The sequence below is a fragment of the Dama dama genome, chromosome 28 (assembly GCF_033118175.1).
Source record: "Dama dama isolate Ldn47 chromosome 28, ASM3311817v1, whole genome shotgun sequence".
In the NCBI taxonomy this organism is placed as follows: Eukaryota; Metazoa; Chordata; class Mammalia; order Artiodactyla; family Cervidae; genus Dama; species Dama dama.
Window position 1 is genome coordinate 41490101 of NC_083708.1, and position 19091 is coordinate 41509191.

Genomic DNA, 19091 nt, shown 5'->3' on the forward strand with positions numbered 1-19091 from the left:
TTTTTGTTTAACTTAATTACAGTGAGAGCATAATATTTTGTAAGGAGCACTGCGGTGAGGGAGGCAGTACCGGCTGAGGTTTAGAGAAGAGCATGGGCTTGTGAGCTAACAAATACCCAAATTTGAATTCCAGTACTGCCATCTCCTAGCTGTGTGAACTGCAGAATATTTTGAGTCTTGTTACGTCATCTGTAAAAGAGATGACATTATTATTATTCACAAGATTGTAATGAGGATTACAGCAGACAACACTGTAAAATGTTTAGCTCAAATGCTCTTATAAACGTCGCTGCTGTTATTAGCTATTATTTGTGCCCAATAATTTTTTTATCTGTGATTTTAGATTAGTCTCCCCCCACCCACCGTTGCCTATGTTTACTTGAAGGATGGTTTTAGGAACCCAGAGAGATACTTCAGATGAAAATGATTTGAAAGGTATGCTGCACTGTACAAATATAAGGTGGAAGTGGAGTATTATGACTGTTACTAGAAACAGCAGTTGAAGCTGTTTAATATAGTGGAAGGAGCATAGTTTTGGAAGCAGATGTACCTGTTCAGACATGGCTTATGTCATCTACTAGCTGCTGTTGGACAGGTTGACTACTCAGAGCTTCAGTTTTCTCATCCTTGAAAATGAGAATAATAATGCCTGTCTTGTGGAGTAATGATAATACCTATCCTGTTGTGAGGCTTGAATGAAAGGCCTAAGGGACAACATAATTTCTTTCCCTGTTTCTAAGTGGAGAATAGGAAATGTCCCTGGCAAAAACAAATATCCTTTCTGAAGCAAAATACAGATTAATTTTGGGTTAGAGTTGATTATGTTTTCACTAATGAATTGCAAGTAAAATAGGATCAACCAGTGGTTAGGTAGATAACTAATGGGTTAGGAGGATGAAGAAAGTAGGGGTACTGGTTAACCTGTGGCCCTGAATTAGATTTTAGAATTTGAAATGGTTTAGTATAAAGAAAGGAGTTCAAGGTAGGAATACAATTGGCTGCTGTGAGTGTGTTATAAACCAGACAAAGTAGAAAATAAGGAGCCAAGGGATCTCTTAGCAGGGAGAGAGCAATGTATGTCAAGATGTTTTGTTAATCTAGGTCATTTTATTTTATTTATTTATTTATTTTGTTAGTTGGAGGCTAATTACTTCACAACATTTCAGTGGGTTTTGTCATACATTGATATGAATCAGCCATAGAGTTACACGTATTCCCCATCCCGATCCCCCCTCCCACCTCCCTCTCCACCCGATTCCTCTGGGTCTTCCCAGTGCACCAGGCCCGAGCACTTGTCTTATGCATCCCACCTGGGCTGGTGATCTGTTTCACCATAGATAATATACATGCTGTTCTTTCGAAACATCCCATCCTCACCTTCTCCCACAGAGTTCAAAAGTCTGTTCTGTACTTCTGTGTCTCTTTTTCTGTTTTGCATATAGGGTTATCATTACCATCTTTCTAAATTCCATATATATGTGTTTGTATGATGTAATGTTCTTTATCTTTCTGGCTTACTTCACTCTGTATAATGGGCTCCAGTTTCATCCATCTCATTAGAACTGATTCAAATGAATTCTTTTTAATGGCTGAGTAATATTCCATGGTGTATATGTACCACAGCCTCCTTATCCATCTAGGTCATTTTAGCAATGAGTAAGGTATTATCTCTCTTTCTCTTTTTTTAAAAACTCTTGCCAAGAATAAAGGAGAAACGTCTGGGGATGGTAGATATCACAAAACTTTCTTTTGGGGTTTAGTATATACTCTTTTCTGGGCTTCCCTGGTGGCTCAGAGGTTAAAGCGTCTGCCTGCAATGCGGAAGACCTAGGTTCGATCCCTGGGTCGGGAAGATCCCCTGGAGAGGGAAATGGCAACTCACTCCAGTATTCTTGCCTAGAGAATCCCATGGACGGAGAAGCCTGGTGGGCTACAGTCCACGGGGTCACAAAGAGTCAGACACGACTAAGCGACTTAACTTATACTCTTTTCCATGGGTAAATTGGCTGCTATCTGTTTAAGCAGTCATTGCTGCTACTGGAGTCATATGAACACTTAGACATCACAGTAAGAGGTCTAAGACAAGTTTTTAGATATGGCGGTGCCCACTCTAGCTTTATGGATTATGAGCAAGGTGCCTAGTTCTAAAAATGCCTATCAAATGTTGACCTCTCACTGGATAGCATTTTGGTAAAGCTTCCTACGTATTGATAGATTCTCCCCTTCTATGATGTGGGGTCAGAGACTCCTTAGTGGCTTCCTGTGTTCTGTAGGATACAGTTTGACCTGTGCATGGCAAAACATCCCTTCCTTCTCTAGTCACTTCTGGCACTCCTCTCTTTCCACCCTAGGCAGTAGCCATAGAAGAGAAACCATCTACATTTGTACCTGGTTAAGCGTTGCTTCACCTTGAGGACTCAAGTGTTAGCTCTTTTGCTATGCATTCTCTGATTTCTCCAAGTTAAATGTTTTGCTCATCCTCTACCTTTCAATCTCTTCAAAAAATTGGAAGCTATGACACTATTGAGCTTGCATTTTCCATTGTCTTAGTCTGCTGGTGTCAAGTGGTGGCTGCCTTAGACTGGGCATGTACACTTTAATATATACAGTTATATTTGTCAACTATTCCTCAATAAAACTGGAAAAAAAAAAAAAAAGATTGGGCCTATGTCCTCCAGTTTACCATTCAAGATTCTCTAGCTACAACTGGCCACTTCATAGATTAATTGGCCTATCTGGCTCCTTTATTTTGAACCTCTGATTTAGGTATAAGTATTTCTAAGACTGAACTTTTTGAAAGAGATTGTTTTGTCTTTATATTCATATTGCTTGGCATATATTTGACACAGGGAACCTTTCCTAACCAGAGGCCTTTTTCTGACCTTTTTGCCTTACTCATTAATTTAATTAGATCATGGGTGTTTATCTTACATATTATTCTTCATAGCACAGAATATCATGGTTGAAGGTAGTGATCAACTCTGCCTGAAGACAGAGAAGGAAAAAATAATGCACTTGAATTGTAGCAGAATTTGATTACAATTAGGTAGAGAAACTTTTTCCTAGCTATGACATTTTTTAGGAATGAGTTACCATGAGAGACTATTGCATCCTTTTATTTTGAAATCTTCCATGGGATTGGCACATACCTTCTTGAAGACAGAAAAAGCAAAATTAAATTCCTTATGAGTCTAGTGATATTCAGAATGTCTCAGACAATTTTTACTATATTTAATATATAGTATGAAAATATCCTAGCTTTAAGACTATAGGTTTAGACAGAATTTGAGAACAGATTATAATCAGCAGGTACACAAATTCTGCAAAAAATACGGAATTTGTCATTCCATAATTTGCTCCTCTGAAAAACAGCTGCCTCCAAAGAATGCTTCTTCATACTGTTGGCAAATTAATTACAGATGCAGGGAGCAATCTCTGTTTCATATTATTGTGATTTGTAAAAATAATTTAGATGTATGCTATCCACAAACAATTTTTTAAAATAAAGTAGCAATCCTATATCTAAATCCTCATGTTTTGACATTACATGTATGAGTGTCATAAGTTTAAATTCTGGGACTTTAAGCCAGAAATATAAGAAAGAGCTCATTTAGGATGGAATGGCAAACATTTCTAATTGGGAGGATCCTCATTTTGATTTCTGCCCTCCTGCCTCCACCCTTAACCAAAAACCAAAGCAAAACACCTGGAGTTATTTAGGCAGTATAGATATTTCTAAAAGAATGGGCCCTGATCATAAAACTTTTCTGGCACAGAGTAATTCTCTTGAACAGATAGAAGTCATATGATTGGTAAAAGTATATTTGAATTCATGAAGGCTCCCACAAGTCATGAGTGCAGAGTTTGGGAGCACTGTGGGCCGACACTGATGGAGTTCATATGCTTTTAGAGAAAAGTAAAAAAAAGCAATCCTTTAAAATCCATTAGTGCACAAGGGTTATTCCCTCAGCTTTTCCCTCAGACTCTTCCTCAACAAAGGTAGCTTATTTGTTAAATGATGGTTGTTTTACTTTCAAAGACATTTGCCAAAAGTATAAGTTTAGTTTTATTCTCTTTTACAATGTTTAAACAAGTTTTGCTGCAAGGAGAAAACAGTGCCCTTCCAAGTCCCTGTCTTCAGCCTCTGCTTTGTAGTTCTGTCCCTATAAATAAAGCAGAGGGAAGGAAGGAGGAATAATAGCTAAGACTTGAAAAAAAAATTAATATCAGTTAAGTAGTGAACTTGAAAGGCATAGCTATGATTCCAGCCAATATTTATTGACCATCTACTGTGTGTTAAAACATAGTAAAAGAGCTTCCTATACGTACTCAAGGAATCAGTGTCCTTGAGGAAACTAGATGTAAACATATGAATGAGGTTTAAAGTGTGAAAGTCAGGAAGAGAGAGTTATTATCATGGTAATTTTGAATAAAAATCAGCAGTTAACTATGTGGGAGAATTTTAACTTAATGAGCCAGGGAAAAACTTGATGATTTTGACATATTTTAAGTCCCCTTAATTCAGGCCTGTAAAATAAAAGCAAACAAGTTTTTTAAATGCTGGAAGGGCATAGAGAGAGTGATGCCCTCTGAGATACTCGCTATGAAAGCAGTGATATTTTATTTTTAAGCTTAAACCTTCAAGCAGGTCTAAGCATGAGGGAAAGAACTTGCTCAAAGGAGCCATGTGTTTCTACTAGATAAACCTTAGCCTTCAACATATTAAGACAATAAGTCTTGGTAACTACATAACATCAAATAAGCTTTCAGATATTCTGAGCTTGATACAAATTACCAAAGCAAAGAGGAAAAAAACTTTCTTGGTATCTTCCTTCTTTCTTGTCCTTAGTACTAAAGTGCTTCTGTATTTTTCAAGATCATGTTAAGGAAGATGTTATTATCATTATTGTCATTGTAGTCTCTTTTCCCTTTTCCCTTCCTTTCCTTTGCTATATTATAGAGTACACTTATCAGTATGTTTTAATATCTATTTAAAAATATCTAAATCTGTACTCATTGCCATTTACAATTAGATATAAGTAGAGATGTAGAGATTACCAGCTTCATGGGGAATGGGCATAAACAGTCTTTGGGTTGCATGGACTGTTTTCTAAAGCAAATCTGGTCAAGTTTTGTCTGTTTTTGGAATAGAAGTGAAGGACATCTTTCCAGGAACCTGGTGGAATCATAACGAAAAAGCAAATGTTGCTGTACTGGGCAGGATGGTTTTATTTCTTCTGTGACACCAAAAACATCAAGTAGGTTTCAGCCTTATATAAAAATCTCTAGTTGAAAGAACCTTCTTTAGTATGTGTTGCTTGATTTTAAAATCTTTTCATTTTTATATAAAATGAGACAGTATAGCAGATGACACCACCCTTCTGGCAGAAAGTGAAGAACTAAAGGTCCTCTTGATGAAAGTGAAAGAGGAGACTAAAAAAGTTGGCTTAAAGCTCAACATTCAGAAAACTAAGATCACAGCATCCAGTCCCATCACTTCATGGCAAATAGATGGGGAAACAATGGAAACAGTGGCTGACTTTATTTTTTTGGGCTCCAAAATCACTGCAGATGGTGATTGCAGCCGTGAAATTAAAAGACGTTTACTTCTTGGAAGGAAAATGATGACCAACCTAGACAGCATATTAAAAAGCAGAGACATTATTTACTTTGTCAACAAAGGTTCATCTAGTCAAGGCTATGGTTTTTCCAGTGGTCATGTATGGATGTGAGAGTTGGACTACAAAGAAAGCTGAGCACTCAAGAATTGATGCTTTTGAACTGTGGTGTTAAAGACTCTTGAGAGTCCTTTGGACTGCAGGGAGATCAAGCCAGTCCATCCTAAAGGAAATCAATCCTGAATATTCATTGGAAGGACTGATGCTGAAGCTGAAACTCCAATACTTTGGCCATCTGATGTGAAGAACTGACTTATTGGAAAAGACCTTGATTCTGGGAAAGATTGAAGGCAGAAGGAGAAGGGGACAAAGAGGATGAGATGGTTGGATGGCATCACCAACTTGATGAACATGAGTTTGAGTAAGCTCCTGGAGTTGGTGATGGACAGGGAGGCCTGGCGTGCTGTAGTCCATGGGGTTGCAGAAAGTCGGACATAACTGAGCAACTGAACTGAAGTGAATGACTGATGATTTTGAACATTTTCTCATGTGCTAATTTGCCATCTTAATATCTTGTGTAAAGTGTCTCTTCAGGTCTTTTTGCCCGTATTCAAATAGATCGTTTTCCTTTTGACTTTTTTTGAAAAATAGTTTTATTTATTTATTTTTGGCTGTCCACGTCTTTGTTGCTATGAGAGCTTTTCTCTAGTTGCAGCGAGCGAGGGCTCCTCTTCACTGCAGTGCGAATGAAATCTCACTGCAGTGGCTTTTCTTTCGAAGCACGTGCTTGATGGCGCGTCGGGCTCAATAGTTGTGGTTCCTGAGCTCTAGGGCACAGGCTCGATGGTTGTGGCACATGAGCTCAGGTGCTCCATGGTATGTGGGAACTTCTGGACCGTGGATGCAACCTGTGTCTCCTGTATTGGCAGGCAGATTCTTTACCACTGAACCACCAGGGAAGCTCACATTGTTTTCTTGTTGAGTTTGGAGAGCTCTTTATACGCTATGGATACAAAATCCTTTGGATTTTTGATTTGCAAATACTTTCTCCCAATCTGTGGCTCATCTTTTTATCTTGTTAACGGGGTCTTTTCACAAAGTAAAATTTTTTAATTTTAATAAAGTTCAGTTATTGATTCTCTTTTCTTTTATGGATCAAGTTTTTGATGTGATGTTTAAGAACACTTTTCCTAGCCCTGGGTCCAAAAGATAGTCTTCTGTGTTTTCTTCTAAAAGCTTTGTAGTTTCATTTTTTATGTTTAAATTTGTGATTCCATTTTGCACATGCTTTTGTATATAGCTTAAGCTTTAAGTCAAGGTTCATTTTTGTCTATGGATGTCTGGTTATTCAAAGATGACTTGTTGAAAAGATTCTCCTTCCTCCATTGAAATGATTTTGCATCTTTATAAAAAATCAGTTGGTGCATTTGCATTGATCCATTTCTGTTCCATTGATCTATGTTTCTCTTCCTTTACCAGTGCCACACTGTGTTGATTATGGTGACCATATAGTAAGACTTTACATCAGCTAGAGTGATTTTTCCTGCTTTTCTTTTTTGTAAATTTGTTTTCAAATAAGCTTGTCTGTCTGTGCGCAGTCAGTCAGTCATGACCAGCTCTTTGTGACCCCATGGACTGTAGCCTGCCAGGCTTTTCTGTCCATGGAATTTTTCCAGGCAAGAATACTGGAGTGAGTTGCTGTTTCCTACTCCAGGGGATCTTCCCGACCCAGGGATTGAACCCAAGTCTCTTGTGTCTTCTGCATTGACAGGCAGATTCTTTACCACTAGCACCACCTGGGAAGCCTCAAGCTTGTTGTGGTTATGGTGGCGGCAGCAAAACCTGGTACCTCCTGTTGCCAGTGTGTGGGACTGAGCCTGACTGAGGGCAGGGGGAGGTGAGGTGATAGTGCTCTAATGGGGTGAAGTTTTGAACATTCAGTTGAGCCCAGGGTAGGAAGGAGAATTTTTTAGGAAATATAGATGCTCCTAATGTTAAACAGATATATGGTATCATTTAATATTATCTTTTTAGAAGATTTTCCTTTAATGATATCAATTCAAGACTATTATGTAGTGTTTAGAACGGCATTATCCTGCTTGAAAGCAAAGTAGTATATGGCTAAGTACTCAAGGACCTTTCTATTGTTGATTTCATTTTATCTACTGTAGTCAGGGACTTGGTTTTAGGTTTCTACAGCAACCACAGTCTGGACTACATAATACCAACACTTTGTGTGCATGTGGTGTTAACTCTCATGCCTTCTACGCTACATGTGGCAGAGTTGCAGTTGCTATGGAGATCAACCTTTGACATGCTTGGTTGATAATGATGTTTCTCATATACGGATATTGCTGCTACGAGTTGACCAAGAGATGCGTAAGACTTTGCCAGTGATTTCTCTAGCTGAGGATGTTGATCTCGGATTTTATTTAATTGTTTTAGTCTTTGTTGCCTTACGTGGGCACTCTCTAGTTGTGGCGAGTGGGGGCTCCTCTTCTTTGCAGTGCATGGGCTTGTTGTGGAGCACAGGCTCTAGGCATGTGGCCTTCAGTAGTTGCAGCACATGTGCTTGGTATTGCAGCTCACAAGCTTAGTAGTTGTGGCACATGGGCTGAGTTGCTCACTGGTATATGGAATCCTGGACGAGGAATCAACCTGTGTCCCCTGCATTGGCAGGCAAATTCCTATCCACTGCGCCACCAGGGAAGTCCTTCAGTCTCAAATTTTAAAACTCCTAAGTTATACATTTGCTCACAAACATACTAAAGTATGTGTGTTTTATCTTATTTTTTAATGTATAAGCTTGCTACTTGGAAAATTGAGGGGAAATACAGTTTTAAAGAATACACTAAGTGGAATTTACAGACTTGGATAGTCTGTATTATTTTTAAAACATTTCACAAAAAATCAAAGACTAAATATCTTACATCGTTTTAGTAATATAATAAAATCAGTTGTTAATAGAAAAGTGAGGGAAGAACAATTTTTCTTAAGGATTGCTCTTATTTAAATATGAGGCCTCGAGGTAATAGGTAATAAGAAACTTTTTCTTGGAGTGCAGTATCTCTAAAGAGGTATTAGCCCTTTGAAGTCCACAAATGAAAACCACTGAGGAAGAAGAGGAAGTGACTTTATTTTTTCTTTTTCTTTGACAGTATCAGTTCAACTAGACACAGCTCATAGTCTTAAATTTAAGACAAGTTGTCATTATGTATTTTCATTTTCAGAATTCTTGAAAAATGTAGTTTTAGATAGGTAAACATTCCTGTTTTGGGTTAGGGAAACTTGTCAGTCATGAGTGGATATATAAGAACAGTGATTCTCAACCCTGGCCGCACAGTGGTTTGTAGGGCTTTTAAAAAGTACTGATGTTTGAGCCTAAAAAAGTTAAATCAGAATCTCTGGGAATGGGAAGAAAGCATGGCATTCATATTCTTTTTTTTTCTTAAAGCTGATTACTTGATATAGGCATACTCGTTTTGTTGTTCTTTGCTTTATTGTACTTTCCAGATATCACAAATTGAAGGTTTATGGAAACCCTGTGTTGAGCAGGTCTTCTCAGCACCGCTTTTCCAATAATGTTTGTTCACTTTGCATCTGTGTGTCACATTTTGATAATTCTTGCAGTATTTCAAACTTTTTTGTTATTTATTATTTTTATGGTGATCTGTGATCAGTGAGCTCTGATGTTGCTATTACAAAAAGATTATGACTTGCTAAAGGATCAGGTGATGGTTAGCATTTTCTAGCAGTAAAGTGTTACTTAATTATGGTATGTACATTGTTGTTTACACCTTATGCTGTTACACACCTAATAGACTAAGTATAGTGTAAACATAACTTTAACATAACTTTTATATACACTGAGAAACCAAGAAATTTGTGTGACTTGCTTTATTGCAATATTCATTTTATTGTGATGGTTTGGAACTGAATCTGCAATATCTCTGAGGTGTGCCTATACTGATAGGCACCCAGAGTTGAGAACCACTGCAGCAGAGTAAGTTTTTCACCTAGAATCTTAATTTTAGCTAAATTTGTGTATTAGAATGCATCAGTAGAAGTAATTTGAACATTGCAGAAAGTTTAGAAAGGGCAACCTTACCATCTATTAGTTTTCTGTTGTTGCAACAGATTACCACAAATTTAGTGGCTTAAAATAACACAAGTTTATTATCTGACTTTTTGAAGGTCAGAAGTCAGAAATGAATCTCATGGGGATAAAATCAAGGTGTCAGCAGAACTGAATTCCTTCTGGAGACTAGGGTGATTCCATTCCTTATCTTTTCCAACTTCTAGAGACTGCCTATTTTCTTCAGCTGTGGTTGTGGTCCATCATTCCAACCTGTGCCTCTGTTGTGATATCTCCTTTTCAGAGTCAACTCTTCTGACTGCCTCTTATAAGGACTCTTGTGATTATGTTGGGCCTATCCAGATAATCCAGGACAATCTCCTCATCTCAAAATCCTTAATACATCTGCAGAGTTCTTGTTGCCGAGTAAAATAGCAGTCACAGGTTATAGGCATTAGGACTGGGACATCTTTGGATGGTGGTATTAGGGGGAGGGGCAGTTATTCAGTGTATCATACCAGCTTAACATGATTATCACTTTGGTGTTTTCCTTCCTAGTCTTTAATATGCGTATGTTTAATTTAAATGTGATCACCTTACATATAGTTTTCTAGCCTTTTCTACTTAGTTTATCATAATCATCACTTAAAATGGCCACACAGTAGTCCATCTATGATTATATCATATTTTACATTGTATCTTTATTGTCAGATTTTTGTTGTTTCAGGTTTTTATTACTGATATAGATGAAGCTGTGATAAATATTTTTGTTTATTAGATTCCATGATGTGGGAATACAGAACTAAAACATAAACATTTTTATACCGCCAAATTCAAAATGCCTAATTGTATTTTTAAAGAGTTCTAATCAACTTATTACAAGAAATAATCACAATGTATGAGAGCTGACTCACTGGAAAAGATCCTGATGCTGGGAAGGACTGAAGGCAGGAGGAGAAGGGAGATGGTTGGATGGCATCATTGGCTTGATGAACATGAGTTTGAGCCAACTCCAGGAGATAGTGAAGGACAGGGAAGCCTGGTGTGCCGCAGTCCATGGGGTCGCAAAGAGTTGGACACGACTTAACAACATAACTGAACAACAACGTGAGAGTACAAGTGTTGCTGTATTTTTGCCAATATTGGTCATTATAATTTTTAAAAAGGACTTTTTATTAATTAGATATATAGAAAAATGTTGCCCTGGTTTAAATTTAATTTGCTTGAAATTATTTTTTATGTTTCTGTTTATTAGTTTCTCATTGTATGTCTTGTTCATTTATTTCTTATGGTCTGAGTTTCTTATTATTAATACTTTTGAGGTTTTTATACAGTGGATTTATTTTCTTATGTTCTACAAATGCTTTTTTAAACACATTTTAAAATTTTAGATGTTCATATATGTTGTTTCCTTTGTGATTTTTCTGTGCTTAAGTTTTTCTATCTAGCAGAGAGGTTTGTGCTAAATATTGCATATTATTTTCTTTGACTTCTTTCATGATTTAGTCACTGCCCTCAGTGAATTGCCAGCAAGCTAAGAAGTTTGGAGACTTATGAGTCCAAGCTTACTATATATATATGACTTACCGTATGAAAGCAAGTAGCAAGTTAATTTGGTTCCATTCACATAATTTATCAAAATTGGAGACAAAATTTTAAAAGGACTAGAGAAGAATCTAGCATTTTTAGTGCATTCCTAGGATGTTTATTGCCCTTCGCTGAAAGGTTTACTCACCATGCCTGTCATGTTGTGTTTTCAAGCATATAATTGAGAATTATAGTGAGCTATCTTAGTCTATGATAAACAGACAGAATGCACTTTAATTACATTCTAATTTATTATCTGGTGAAAGTACCTTGCTAACAAATCAACCCGGATATGACTTATTGGATAGCCTTTGCACTTAGAGGGATAATCAGTCTGTAATCATAAACAACATGAACCGTTCATCTTCTAGATTGCTATTATATTTATTACCGTCAAATGCCTATGCCCAGTTTCTTTCCTGTTTGTTTCCCGTATCATGGCTCATGTACCCCCACTCAGCCTGCTGTAAGTTGGTGGAATCCTGTGCTTACAAATTCTTTTTCTTGAAATAAGGTTTAGGCACATGCCTGGGAGGGAATTGTGTCACTTTATTATAGGGATAGAATGCATTCCCCCCAGTAACAGTAAATAGAATAAACTGTCACCATAATATACTATATGTGATTTATTCCTTGCTGCCCTGGTAAAAACTAGCAGTTCTAATTATACAAAGAAATAAAAACTGTGCCCCTTAGAATAGTCATCGCATCCTTTAATATCCTCTATTCCTGCCCACTAGTTTCAAAAAAGAGATATACAGATTAAACTGAAACAGCTCCTGTTTCTTTCAAGACAGCCTTATGTAGGAAATTGGTATTAGACAGTAGATTTTACCAAGTGAATGCATTTCTCTGATGCAGTACCTTCTTAAATTCTACCACTTAAGGCTGATGGCAGGATGAACAGCCAATGACACTAGTTCCCAGAATAATTTAGAAGTTTATTATTAGTTCCACAGAATAATTTAGAAGCATTACATTTCCTTAGTTGACCCAAATATATTTGAATACCACCATGTTAGGGTGAACGTTGGAGTGGACTAGAGTGTGGGGGTACAATACAGTGTAGAACAATCTGAAGAAAATTATAATCAGCCTCCTTGATGTAGTTCCAATAGAGAGTAGTTAATTGCCCTTTTAAATTTCAGATACCCTTTTTTCCTTCTTTTCTACTTCTACCTTAATGATTTTAGTTGAATCTATTGATCCTGTTTGGTATCTTTAGCATCCAAAGAAAATAATAATCCTTATTTGAGAGTATCCTCTTTTAATGAACAAGGATCTTATACCTAGAAGAGATCTCATCAGTGCTTTTTGGTGTAACACAGTTAATGTGCCTATATCATGCAGCTGGTATATGGTGAGGGGATCTGGAACTCCTGCATGTTAGTGCTGTGATCTTTTTGTTTCCATTCTTGGTCCAAATTTGTGCCGTAGGAAGCATTATTATGAACAAAGCTAGTGGAGGTGATGGAATTCCAGCCAAGCTATTTAAAATCCTTAAAGATAATGCTGTTAAAGTGCTGTATTTGTTATGCCAGCAAATTTGGAAAACTCAGCAGTGGCCACAGGACTAGAAAAGGTCCGTTTTCATTCCAATCTCAAAGAAGGGGAAGGCCAAAGAAGGTTCAAACTGCTGCACAATTGTGTTCATTTCACATGCTAGCAAGGGTAGTGCTCAAGATCCTTTAAGCTAGGCTTCAACAGTATGTGAACCCAGAACTTCCAGGTGTACAAACTGGATTTTGAGAAGGCAGAGGAACCAGAGATCAAATTGCCAACATCCACTGGATCATAGGAAAAACAAGGAAATTCCAGAAAAACATCTACTTTTGTTTCATTGACCACACTAAAGCCTTTGACTGTGTGGATCACAACAAACTGGAAAATTCTTAAAAAGATGGGAAAGCAGACCACCTTACCTGCCTCCTGAGAAATCTGTATGCAGGTTAAGAAGCAACAGTTAGAACTGGATATGGAACAATAGACTGGTTCCAAATTGGGAAAGGAGTACATCCAGGCTGTTTATCATCACCTTGCTTATTTAACTTATATGCAGGGTGAAAGTGAAAGTCACTCAGTCGTGTCCAGCTCTTTGCGACCCCATGGACTGTACAGTGCATGGAAGTCTCCAGGCTAGAATACTGGAGTGGGTAGCTGTTCTCTTCTCCAGGGGATCTTCCCAACCGAGGGATCAAACCCAGGTCTCCCACATTGCAGGCAGATTCTTTACCAGCTGAGCCACAAGGAAAGCCCTATATTCAGAGTACATCATGTGAAATACTATGCTGAATGAAGCACAAGCTGGAATCAAGATTGCCAGGAGAAATATCAATAACCTCAGATATGCAGATGACACCACCCTAATGGCAGAAAGCAAAGAGGAACTGAAGAGCCTCTGGATGAAAGTGAAAGAGGAGGGGGCGTGGCGGCGGGCACGATGGCGTCCGGTGAGTGGTTCTCCCCGGATACCTCCAGCGGCTCTGAGACTCCGGGGCGGGGGTGGGGGAGTCCTGTCCCCGCTGCCGGCCTTCCGCCTCTCCCCGCCCCCGGAGATCCCTCTCTTTCCCTTCCTCCATTTCGCGGGGGTGGGGTCGGTAGGAGGGAGGGGAGGCGGACCTCCTTCCTGGGACACCATGCCGGACTCTGAGGAGGAGAGCCTGGACCGGCAACTGAAAATCGTCGTGCTGGGGGACGGCACCTCCGGGAAGACCTCCTTAGCTATCTGTTTTGCTCAAGAAACTTTTGGGAAACAGTACAAACAAACTATAGGATTGGAGTTCTTTTTGAGAAGAATAACATTGCCAGGAAGCTTGAATGTTAGTTACTCTGAGTCTGGGACAAAGGAGGGCAGACAATAGGAGGCAAGATGTTGGATAAATGTATCTATGGAGCACAGGGAGTCCTCTTGGTATATGATGTTACAAATTATCAAAGCTTTGAGAATTTAGAAGATTGGTATTCTGTGGTGAAGAAAGTGAGTGAGGAGTCAGAAACTCAGCCCCTGGTTGCCTTGGTGGGCAATAAAATTGATTTGGAGCATACGCGAACAGTAAAACCTGAAAACCACTTAAGATTTTGCCTGGAAAATGGTTTTAGTAGCCACTTTGTCTCAGCAAAGACAGGAGACTCTGTCTTCCTTTGTTTTCAGAAAGTTGCTGCTGAAATCCTTGGAATCAAGTTAAACAAAGCAGAAATAGAACAGTCACAGAGAGGGGTGAAGGCAGATATTGTAAACTACAACCAGGAACCCACATCAAGAACTGTTAACCCTACTAGAAGCTCTATGTGTGCAGTTCAGTGAGCACATTTTTCTTTTGTATTGATAGTTCTGACTGCCCTTCACCTCTGTGTGGGCCCCAGGGACCTCTAGGAACTTGTTTTATCAGTGACCATCTCTGTAGTTCAGTTAACACTTTCCGCTCAACTCGCTTCATCATTGTGTGTTGCCTCAACCACAGGCAGCTCCTTGGACTGGAAGGAATTCAACTTCGGGACCACACACTTTCAATTCAGCTTGGAAAGCCCATTCTCTGGAATCAGACTGCTCCATTGAGAAAGAATAATGTTGGCTCTGTTAATGGCCTCACGTCTTTTGTCTGTGATGTAAATTTTTTTTTTAAACAAATATGAAAACTATCCAGGTCTTGATCATCAGCCAGGATTTTGCTGCAGCACAGTTTCATTCTCTTATCTGAACTCATACCTGGCAAAGTACGCTTCAGAGTGCAAACATCTGAATGAGTCATATATTTTATCTACCAATACTTAAGAAAGGATTCTTTTGCTATCTCTTGTGAGTAAAAATATATAAAGTGGTATCTAACTGAAAATGCTTGAAATAAAGCTATAATAGAAAAAGTGAAAGAGGAGAGTGAAAAAGCTTACTTAAAACTCAACATTCAAAAAACTAAGATCGTGGCATCCAGTCCCATCATTTCATGGCAAATGGATGGTGAAACATTGGAAACAGTGGCAGGCTTTATTTTCTTGGTCTCCAAAATCATTGTGGATGGTGACTGCAGCCATGAAATTAAAAGACACTTGCTCCCTGGAAGAAAAGTTATGACAAACCTAGACAACATATTAAAAAGTAGAGACATCACTTTGCTGACAAAGGTCCATATAGTCAAAGCTATGGTTTTTCCAGTAGTCATGTATGGAAGTGAGATTTGGACTATAAAGAAGACTGAATGCTTTCAAACTGTGGTGCTGGAAAAGACTCTTGAGAGCCCCTTGGACTGCAAGGAGATCAAACCAGTCAATCGTAAAGGAAATCAACCTTGAATATTCACTGGAAGGACTGATGCTGAAGCTGATACTCCAATCCTTTGGCCACCTGATGCAAAGAGCTGACTCATTTGAAAGACCCTGATGCTGGGAAAGATTGAGGGCAGGAGGAGAAGGGGTGACAGGATGAGGTAGTTGGATGGCATCTTTAACTCAATGGGTATGAGTCTGAGCAAACAACAGGAGATAGTGAAGGTCAGGGAAGCCTGGCATGTTCAGTCTATGAGGTTGCAGAGTCGGACACGATTGAGCGACTAAACAAAAACAACAGTGTTCATGGGATTCTCAAGGCAAGAATACTGAAGTTGTTTGCCATGCCCTCCTCCACTGTCTGAATATTAGGAAAGAATTAAGAATAGTTATTACCCTAACTTTCCTGCCAGTATCCTTACTTTCCTACCAGGGAAGTCTGTATGCTTCTATTAGGACTAACCAAAAGAGAAAGCACAATTGGGATTTGGGGATGAAGTTGAGGGAGGGAGAGAGTGGAATCTTGAAAAGATGCAGAAGCAAGTATTTCTGAGCAGTTGGGGCTTGTTCGTTGCGTCTTATTTAAGGAGTCACCTATTTTATCTGAATCTTCAGCTGTGCTTAAGAATGTTAGCAGGGCCTAACTCCAAGCCAAATCGCCCTGTAAAGTTATAGCTTAGTTTGGTTTGGAGAAAATTTGCTTCCTGTTTGCCATCCCCTTTGCTCTACAGCTGTTACTTTCTACTCTCTTTCCTGATACTTCTTTCTGTTGGCAGTGTTTTCTGGACCCATGCATTCTGTGCATGAGATATTCCACAGCCCTCTTGTAAGACTGTGTTTGAACTCCATTTTAGGAATAATTACATAGAGTTATATTCCAAATTTAGTGCATTTTGACTTCAGGAAGACCCTTTTAGGATCAAATTAGAACAAAATTGTTATATTTGGCCATAATGGAATTAGAAGTCCCACTGTGGCTTCCAGCCTTCTAAGTCTCCCCAAAATAGACTTTAGTAAGATGACTAAAGACTTCTGTATCAGTTAATCTAATGAATTTATTTAAAAATGTTTCTGTCCTAATTGTTGACAAGTTTTTTTTCTTGAAAAACATTCTTTACTTGATTTTATTCTTTCTACCACTTCTTCCCCCCGCCTCGGCCGGCTTTTCCGGGTGATTAAATGTTACTATTCCCTCTTAACCACCCTATTCTCTCTCCAGTTTATCCCTTCTGTATACTTCAGTTACTACAAACTGCATTAGTCTAATCCATCCACCTGGCCTCCTTCCACTCTACTCCCCATATTCCTGAAAAACTCAAAAGTAGATGTCAGCATAAACATACCATGTTCTCAAATAGGAGATTTGAACATCATAAAGCACTGATTCTCCCGTGTGTATATGTTAGTCACTCAGTCGTATCTGACTCTTTGCCACCCCATGGACTCTGGCTGGTGGAATTCTCCAAGCAAGAATACTGGAATGGGTTACCATTTCCTCCTCCGGGGGATCTCCCTGACCCAGGGATTGAACCTTGGTCACCTGCATTGCAGGCAGATTCTTTTCCATCTGAGCCACCAGGGAAGCCGATTCTCCCATGCTAATTTACAAATTAAAGTGGTTTCAATGAAAATACTTGAAACACTAATCATAAAGTGCATACTGAACCCTGAATAACATTGAAGAAGAAGAGCAATGAAAAGGGGATTAGCCCTTCTAGATATTAGGACATACTATGAAGTTTCAGTTAGAGCAATGTAATACTGGTGCATGAATTGACAAACTAATAGAGCAGAATTGAAAATTCAGGAATAAATTAGAAAATACAGTAACTTAGGATATGGTAAAAGCAGTATCTTACTTGAGTGGGAGTAAGGATGAACTCTAATAACTGGTAGTGGTATAACTGTGTAGCCATCTGGAAAGAGAATGTGTTAGGTCAATACTTGACATTATATATTTGGATAAACTCCAGATTGGTCAGAGATTTAAACATAAAATGTGAAATGATGGGAGAATTTAATTAAAACTTTAGAGTTATAAAACTTTTCTAAAATTATGACTCAAAATCCTAAACTCAAAGTGTTGATTTATTTGCCTTTAAAAAAATCCACATGACCAAAGTCCATGAGTAAAGTCAGAAGAGAAATGCAAGATTCATGTCAACCCCTATTAAAATTCCAATGACAGTTTTCATGGAAATAGAATAAACAATCCTAAAGTTCATATGGAACCTTAAAAGACCCCCATATAGTCAAGCAATCTTGAGAAAGAATAACCAGTCTGGGGCTATCACTTCTTGATTTCTAAACTAAATTACAAAGCTGTAGTAATCAACACACCATGGCACTGACCTAAAAACAAGCACAGAAATGAATGGAACAAAGTAAAGACCCTAGAAATAAAACCATATATACAGGGTCAATTAACTTATAATAGAGGAGCCAAGAATATACAATGGGGGAAGATGCCAAGAATATACAATGGGATTAAAGTTTCTTTTATAAATGAGGTTGGGAAAGATGGATGGCTGCATACAGAACAGTGAAACGTGGACCATTATCTTAACATACACAAAATATCAACTCAGAATGGATTAAAGACTTGAATATAAAATCTGAAACCATAAAATTCCTAGAAGAAAATAGGGGATAAATTCCTTGGCATAGGTCTTGGCAATGATTATTATTATTTTTTGACACCAAAAACAGGCAAAACAAACAAACAAACAAAAAAACACAAGTGAGACTACATCAAACTAAAAAGCTTCTGAACAGCAAAGGAAATTATCAACAAAATGAAAAGGCAACCTACTAAATAGAAGAAAATATTTGCAAAATATATATTTGATAAATTAATATCTAAAATATGTTTAGAACACCTACAACTCAATGGAAAAAACAACCCAATTAAAAAGTAGGCAAAGGATCTGATAGACATTTCCAAAGAAGATATGCCAGTGGCCAACAGGTACATGAAAAAGTATTTACCATTACTAACCATCAGAGAAAAGCAAGTCAAAATAACAATAAAACATCATCTCATACCTATTAGAATGTCTTGTATCAAAAAGATAAGACATGCGTGTTGGTGAGAATATTGGTGAGACTTTTGCACTGTTGGTGGGCATGTAAACTGGTACAGCCACTATGGAAAACCGTATGGAGAGTACTCAAAGAAATTAAAAATAGAATACCATATTACCCACCAATTTCACTTCCAAGTATTTCTCTAAAGGGAATAAAATCACTATGTCAAAAAAAAAAAAATCTGCAGCCCCCTGTTCATTGCAGCTATCTTTACAATAGCCAAGATATGGGAACAACCTGTGTTCATTCATCAGCAGATGAATGGATAAAGAAAGTCTGGTACACATACACACAGACACTGAAATATTCAGCCATAAAGAAGAAGGAAGTCTTGCCTTTGTGTATGAATCTTGAGGGCATTTGCTTAGTGAAATAAATCAGAGAAAGGCACATACTGTATGTTCTCAGACAGTGAGAGACAAATGTGTAATATCACTTGTGTGTGGAATATAAATGAAGAAGGA

The 19091-nt window shown here is 38.1% G+C and overlaps 2 protein-coding genes across 2 annotated transcripts in view; both read left to right on the forward strand.

The window, feature by feature from the left end:
* The window catches only part of PDSS2 (decaprenyl diphosphate synthase subunit 2), a 276653-nt gene that overhangs the window by 20788 nt on the left and 236774 nt on the right, over positions 1–19091 (forward strand). The gene's annotated exons all lie outside the window — the stretch shown is intronic.
* On the forward strand, positions 13905–15481 carry LOC133048051 (ras-related protein Rab-28-like). The gene is given in 2 exon segments (XM_061131589.1): positions 13905–14105; positions 14108–15481. Coding segments are annotated over 2 exon segments (666 nt in total). The 5' UTR covers positions 13905–13916; the 3' UTR covers positions 14585–15481.